The sequence below is a fragment of the Elephantulus edwardii genome, unplaced genomic scaffold (genome assembly GCF_000299155.1).
Source record: "Elephantulus edwardii isolate Elephantulus edwardi_28Jun2011 unplaced genomic scaffold, EleEdw1.0 scaffold00343, whole genome shotgun sequence".
Lineage (NCBI taxonomy): Eukaryota > Metazoa > Chordata > Mammalia > Macroscelidea > Macroscelididae > Elephantulus > Elephantulus edwardii.
In genome coordinates, this window is record NW_006400093.1 from 254,512 (window position 1) to 262,618 (window position 8,107).

Genomic DNA, 8,107 nt, shown 5'->3' on the forward strand with positions numbered 1-8,107 from the left:
TGCAAGAATTAAGGTTGCTCAAAGGTCTGGTCACCTGCCACCTGCCTGGAAGCAAGCTACAGATTTCTACAAACAGGTTAACAGACCAAAAGCTAAAGTGCATCCATAAAATGAAAATTTATTTACTGCCTCAAATCTATGGCCTGATACCACCTATTAATGTTGGACAGGCAAGGATATACTGGAGGATTATTACAAATACCACCTCCCAAGTTAATACAGCCCCACTCTGTTGATCTAAACAAAGAACCACTCATTTGGTAGAGGAGATTTTGTTCTGCCTGCCCCAAATAGGTTCTCATCTATGCTAGTCTGGCAGGATTAGTTAAAATTAGCCCAAGACTCAACCCTTCCCTTGCCCTATTTATCCTCTTGGGACTTGTAAGCAGTCACCACGTAGAAGTCACTCAATTACTAAGGTAAGAACCAATTATAAATGTAAATAAAAAGCAAGGGAAGTTTTTAATTTTATAGTATACCTTGCCATACAGCCAGCCTTTTAGTAAAGGTGTGACAAGAATTAGTCTTCCCTTTGTGCTGAAATCCTCCCACCCCTGGATGAAGAGCAGGCAGAGTCCCTGAGGGTCAGGCAAGGGGTGGGAAAGGGAATCCACACAAATCCATGCTCCTTTTGTGATGGCAATGCATAAAGGAGTGTTTGCCAGGTCGGCTTCCACTTGGGACGTTCAGAGGAAGCAATGTATCCACCAGTAAAAGCTCTTTGTTTTCTTTTAAGGGTTGTCCAAAGCTCAGATACAAACAACAGGACCAGGTACTTTTTCCAGTGGAAAACATACTGCCCAGCCCCAAGGGGACTGTGCACAAACCTAACAATGCTGAGGTGGCTTCCTAGCAGACAGTTCGAGTCCACATGGCGAAGCCTAGAAAGCAGACTCCTGGCGCTTGCTTCCTCTGCTGGTTCCTCTCCTCATCACAATGGAGGAGCTGCTTTAGCAGGACAAGAGGCTAGTGTGGGGGCTGACAGAAAAGGGAGAGGGGGGAGAACCCCAGAATATGAAGCCAAACTCCAAACTATACTCTGCTCATCAGTTTTTTGATCAAAAAATTCAAAATAGAGAAAACCACAAAGTACAAAACTTTTCTGATGCTTTTCATTTTCACAGAACACGCCACCTGCAATGTGTGCAAAGTGGAAATGAAGGGTGGTAGGAGAGAAGTCGAGTTGGGAAAGGCTGGGTGGTCATTTTACTTCTTCTTCTTCTTGTCCTCATTCATAGCCAGGATCATCATAAGTTTTTTGAATAGAGTAACAAAATCCAGGAAGAGGTCAACACAGTGCCAGATATAATCCTTATCTCCATTTTCAGCCTTTTCAATAATGAGTATCAAAAAGGACGAAGCCACACATCACTACCAGCCCCATATACAAGTTTGCCTGGAAGAGCCAAAACAGGTACCTTGTTAATCCTTGTTAATCACCTGGAACAGATCCATGGTTGCTGATAATGTGGTGGCTGCTGACGATATGGCCTAAATTATATTCTCGATATCTTCCCACAGCTCATCTGGTCTTCACTCATTAGTGTTCAAGGCATGAAACCTGTTCCTGAGATGGTTTATATGACTTAAGTTCAAATCTTAGTATTTGTGAATTTGTTTTAATTTTCTCTAGCTGCAGTTTGAACTTTTATATGTGTAGTTGATGCTCTGTTCCACAATCAGTACCTGGTCTGGTTTTCACAACTGATACTGAGCTTCTTCAACAACTATTTCTACAGATATAAACAATCTGATTCCTGTATAAACCATCAGATGATGTCCAAGTATATAGTCACTGTTTATGTTTCTTATAAAAGTCATTTCCAATGAATAAATGATTATACAGAATTATATAATTTTATCTCCAGCCTCATTTCTTTCACCAAGTCCATGTTTAAAAACAATAGTCATGTTCTTGTTATGTGCCGTTGAGTTGTCTACAATCCTTAGAGTCCCTATGTACAGCAGCTCTGAACCCTGTCCTGTCTTGAGCCAATCTCACTAATTCTGATGCACCAGCCCCCACTGCCACAGTTACTGTATCAATCCATCTCATCAGGAGTTTTCCTCTCCTCTACTGTCTCTCCAGCCTTCCACGCATGATATCCTTCTTCAAGGACTGGTGTCTCTTGGATACATGTCCAAATTATGTGAGAGCTCCAAAATCCTAGCTTCCAAGGAGAAACTTGGTTTCACCTTCTCCAAGACAGACCTATTTGTTTTCTTGTGAGTCCACTGTATGTTCTAGACTCTTTTCCTGCACCACAATTTGAAGGCATTGATTATTCTGTCACTTAATTGTGCTGTGCAAAAGCTATACTTAGACCAGGAAGCAGTCCTAATAACAGAGAATGGAACACTGCATGGTTCAAAATCAGGAAAGGAGTGTGTCAGGAATGCATCCTGTCTCTATACGTTTTCAATCTTTATAAAGAATAGATCATTCAGGAAGCAGGGCTTTGTGAGGAGGAATGTGGCATCAGGATTGGAAGTAGACTCATCAACAACCTACATTATGCAGATGACACAACCTTGAAGATCTGAAGCGCTTGCTGCATATGGTCAAGGACTGTAGTCTTCAATATGGATTGAAGCTCAACATCAAGAAAACAAAGAGTCTCACCACTGGGCCAATTGGCAGCACCATGATAGATGGAGAGGAAACTGAGGCTGTTAATAATTACAGCTTGCTTGGCTCCATAAAAAAAACATAGCACTAGCAGTCAAGAAATCAAAAGATGAATTGTATTAGAAAATCTGCTATCAGGAACCTCTCCAGAGTACTGAAAAGCAACAATTATCAATGATAATTAATTATATAAAATATAATGTATATGAATGCTTGTATAAAACACAGGCACATGAATGAAACACAACATTTATGAATAACTGTATAAAACATAAAGACATGTATAAAACACGATGTATATGATTGATTATATAGAAACTAACTTTTTTTAAAATTTTTTTATTTTTTATTTTTTATTTTTGTGTGAGTGTACCATCAAATCAGATCTGACTGGTACAGGAGGAGACTGTCCCTCCTTCCCCGGCAGAGCATCTGGTGGATTCGAACCGTGAGCCTCTGGGATTATAGTTGCAGCTCCTTGCCACTAGGCCACCAGAGCTCCCCTGAAACGAACTTTTTTTTTAAAAAAAGAAGGTGGCATCTAGATTGGAAGACTCATCGACAATCTTTTTTAAGCAGAAGATACAACCTTGCTAGCAGAAAGTAGAGGACCTGCAGCTCTTAAGTAGAGGACTTGAAGCACTTAATGCAATTTAAAACATTTAACTGCTGCCCATGCGGTATAATTGAGCTTCACCCCTTCTATTAACACAAAAATAGGACCTTCTGACCCTAACTCAATGAAGAAATTTTCAAAGAAAGAAAAGGAAAACCTTTACTTTTAAACTTTAACTGGGTAACTGATAGGATTGCTTTGAATCATAGACTTTTTCATTTCCCTAGCCTCCTTTCTCTCTATATGATGTGCTAAATTATTTTCCCTTGAGAAAGTTCACATGAGGCAAGTCAGCATTCAGGCACTGCAGGTATTTCAAGACCCAAAAGCAAGACCCTGAGTGAGCATCCTAGGTATAGATTCTTGAATTCTGCTTAAAGTTTTCTAGTGCCATACTAGTTAGTGACTCCTGTCTGATCTTCTAGAGAGCAGCCATCTTGAAAGAACATGTTCTGTGATGATCAACACCCTAATCTGGAGATAGCCATCTTTAGACCCACAAGTTGCTGAATCATGAATATTTGCAGCCCTCTTGATCACCTGCAAATCCTCCCCACAAGACCCAGAAAGTACTTTCAGTAACAGTCATCTTGAAAGAACAATTGTGCATGTGGTCAGTTATCCTAATCCCTCGGCAATCCCAGAACACTCCTTTCTCCTTTCTTTAATAAACATGATGATCATGTCCTTTTAATGAGGTAACTTTAAAAACCCAACCCTCTCCAAGAATAAACGTGATATTCTTTCCCCTACACCTCAAAAAAGTAAATCACACTTTGCTTAATTTGAATTATTTAGGAAAAAAAACACTAAAGCAAATTTTGATTTTATGAATATCAGCTCTCAAAATGCTAGAAAGTCTGGGAGGAGGGGGTGGGCAGGGAGAAAAGTGCAACAATGAATTAATGGAAATCCTAAGTCTCTATAAACTTTCATTAAAATTAATAAAAAATGCTAGAAAATCTATAGGGTAAAAGAATAAATTTACTTAATAACAACGTACTTTTCTGTTAAGTTCTAAAACAAAACAAAATAACAAAAAGCCCACAAAAAAATAGCATGGTATTTGTACTACAGGCACATACATTAATGGAACAGAATCAACCAATGGTGAATTTATATTTGACAAAGTAACTAAACTCATTAAATGGTACTGGCAAAACTGACATCTACCTGCAGAAAACTGAAAAAGGATATACTTCTCACACCATACACAAAAATCAATTCAAAGTAGATCAGACACTTTAGAGGTAAGAGATAAAATAGGCACACATTTAGAAGCCTTGGTCTATGGCATAAATGGGCTTGCCAAAAACTTAAGAGGACATAAAATCAATGAATGGGATTTTCTTAAAAATCAAAACCCTATATGCATCAAAAACTCTGCAGTAGGGTACAAAGAAAGCCATTCAACAATGACTTTCCAGATAAGAGTTTCATAACTAAATCTTACAGAATACTACAAGGCCCCCACAAGAAAAAGTCTGATCAAAAAATGAGCAAAAGATATGAAAAGACTCTTCACAAAGGAAGGCATTTGGGGGGCCAAGAAACACATGAGAAAATGCTAAAAATCTCAAAACAACTCTGAGATATCATCTCACCCCAGTCAAAATAGCAAAATTTAACAGAACAGCAAGCAACAAATGCTGGCGAGGTTGTGGAGAAACTGGAACCCTTATTCACTGTTGGTGGGAGTGTAAATTGGTGCAACCACTGTGGAAAGCAGTGTGGCGCTTTCTCAAAAAGTTGCAAATAGAGATACCATTTGACCCAGCAATTCCACTACTGGGAATATACCCCAAATAGACCGTAACTGCCACCCAAGCAGATATGTGCACAACCATGTTTATCGCAGCTTTGTTCACAATAGCAAGGAGTTGGAAACAACCTAAGTGCCCATCAACAAACAAATGGATAGAAAAGCTCTGGTATATTCACATGATGGAATATTACACTGCACTGAAAAACAATAAACTCATGCAATATTATTCAAAATGGGTGACCCTGGAGGACATTATGCTGAGTGAAATATCTCAGTCACAAAAAGACAAATACTGCATAGTGCCACTGTTGTAGGCGGGGACTGACATCAGGGTTGGGGTAAGACTGAGAAAAAAGTGGATAAATTGTGTATACTGCATTGAAACAGATGAGGGAGAGAACAGTTTAAAAGTGATATATGATAGAGTATTATGGTTATCACGAGTCCAGAATGACAGCTGCACAGTGGAGTGTACTTGGGGCGGAGGATGGGGGTGGGGCTTGTATACCAATGAAGGAATTTTTCTTTTAGTTTTCAAAGAGAATAGTGAACTGGGGGGAGGGGTGGGCAGGGAGAGAAGTGCAACAATGAATGAATGGAAATCCAAAATCTCTGTAGATGTTCATGAATATTAACAAAAAATTCACACTTTGTATGAATAAAAAAAAATGCTCAAAATCACTAGCAATCAGAGATGCAAATCAAAACAAGATGAACCCACGCCAACATCAAACCCCAGCAGTAGTAGCAAAGTTTATGACCACAGCAAGCAATAAATGTTGGTGAGGATGTGGAGACACAGCAAACAGTAAATGTTGATGAGTATGTGGAGAGACTGGAACTCATGCATTGTCAGTGAGACTATAAAATGGTACAACTGCTGTGGAAAGCAGTTTGGCATTACCTGAAAAAACTGAACATAGAAATACAATATGACCCAGCTAGTCCACTGCTAGGAATGTATCCTAAGGAAATCAGAAATGAGACAGGAATGGAAATATGGAACACTGTTTTCATAGCACGCAGATCTGATGGTGCTAACATGAAGCCATATGGTTCAAATCCAGCAGTTGTTCCGCTGAGGAATAATAGATGATCTCCTCCCCTGCACAAAACCAGCTGGAGGGTTAGCCATGGGTTGGCTCCAACATGAGGATACATAATACAACATTTTCATAACAGCATAATTCACAATATCAAGAAAATGGAAACAGCACAAATGTTCATCAACAAAAAAAAATGGATTGAGAAATTGTGGTATATCCACACAATGGAAAACTGTAGAGCACTAAGGAATATTACAGTATTTCATAAAATAATATATAACATGAAGGAGTCTAGAGAGCATTATGCCAAGGCAATTTCAGTCACATAAGGACAAATACTGAATAAGGCCACTATTGTGAAAACAAGAGGATAATAAATAAATCTGCAGTGCAGATTTTTACCACTAGGCCACCAGAGCTCAGTATGCAAACTAATAGAAAATTTTTTAAAAAAGAAAAAAGGTGAACCTTAACTTTTAAGGAGAAGTAAAGATCAGCAGGGATAAATGATTAAAGGAATCCTTTTTGGCAGTAGATTTTTTTTTAATGCTGAGTTTAACTTTGTATAGGTAGGAACTTAATTTGCAGAAAGATAAGAGATGAAAATTCTGTATGAGAGCAGAAAAAGGAGACTTCAGAATAGTTCCTAGAAACCATGACAGGAGCTGCCACATTGAGGAAAGGATTCTTGGTTTTGTTAAGTAGATTGTGAAGAGCCAAAGAAGGCTGCTGAGCAGTGTATTATCAAGTCTTTGACATTGCTTTAACCTCATTTGTTGATAATTAGGTGATTGGAAGCATAGCATAACTTTGGGTAGTACCCATTTCTGGTTTGTGGTGAGACATGGAGATCCTGTAAGCTGTTTACTAGTATCGAATGGCTAAGGAGTCGTCCCTGCATATGTGGAAACAAAAAAGGTCACAGTCTTGAAAGCTTATATGGCCTAGCTTTACTCTGCATACAAAGGGGTGCCAGGAGTCTGAATCCACTAGAGTACAGCTAACAGTGAAAGAGTACCGCAAAGGCGTTCCTTACACAACAAAACAGAGACTAGGAAAGAGGCTTAGAGGCCTGAGTCAAAACAAAACTCCTCACGTTCACCCAAAGAACAGGCTCCAACACCCAGCTCCGATCTCTCAGGACTTGTTTTGGAGACCTAAACCTTGGCCCTTAAGAGGAGCTCCGGTGGCCTAGTGTGTAGCTTAACGGGCTGCTAACCAAAAAGCTGGCGATTGGAATACACCACTAGCTTTGCAGGAGACAGATTCTTTCTAAAAAATAAATTTCCTCACAAATCCTATAGGGTCGTGTCACTGAGTCCAAGACTCCACCCTAGACGGGCAATCCCTTCCCTTCTGCTCTCTTACTTACTTGTCCCGTATGATGGTTTGCAGTTCCCGGATCTGATCATTCATAGGCAGCAATTTAAGCTGTGCCCCCATCTGCAAAGAGTGTTCGCAGTTTCCAAGGAGGGTGTCGCTGGCTGCTACGTCATAGTTGCGACTACCTCCGCTGCCACTGTTGCTTTCTGTGTTGGGGCTGACGCCACTATAGGCCTGGTGGTCCTGCTCGGCTGGTACAGTGGACAAGCTATGGCCTGTAAAATCAGCCAGCTTCGCCTTGGAGGTGCTGTTGCTCCCAGGATGATCCGGGGTCGCGTCGCCAGGGTGCCGTGGCTCGAGGGTTGAGGTAGAGGCAGAATTTACTTGCTGATTGTGACACGGCATGGAGTCAAGAAAACGTAATTTTGTGGCCATACACCAGGCCCCAGGCTGTCTCCGCTGCTGTTGACCTCTAAGAATAAAGGACAGAAGAAAAAAACGAAACTCATATACTACTCGTACAACCCTCGCCCCAGCACAGCTTCACCCATCTCTTTAACCCTGGTTGCCCTCTCACCCCATCCTTTTCCTTTCCATTGGCTTTGTCCCACACCCGCCCACATCAAACGTATTGGCTCATTGACCTCTCATTGGTTTCTCTCTCCGTCACTCTTGTGAAGCACTGTTTGTTAACCCTTTGATTTTACTCTGTGTGAGTTCTTTTATCT

The 8,107-nt window shown here is 40.4% G+C and overlaps 1 protein-coding gene across 1 annotated transcript in view; it reads right to left on the minus strand.

Annotated features, from left to right (window-relative positions):
- LOC102859411 (uracil phosphoribosyltransferase homolog) overlaps positions 1 to 7,814 on the minus strand; it is an 89,227-nt gene extending 81,413 nt beyond the window's left edge. The window contains exon 1 of the mRNA XM_006901769.1: positions 7,429 to 7,814. Within this exon, the coding sequence (XP_006901831.1) occupies positions 7,429 to 7,814 (386 nt within the window). The remainder of the gene's footprint in view (positions 1 to 7,428) is intronic.
- Between the last annotated feature and the right edge of the window lie 293 nt (positions 7,815 to 8,107).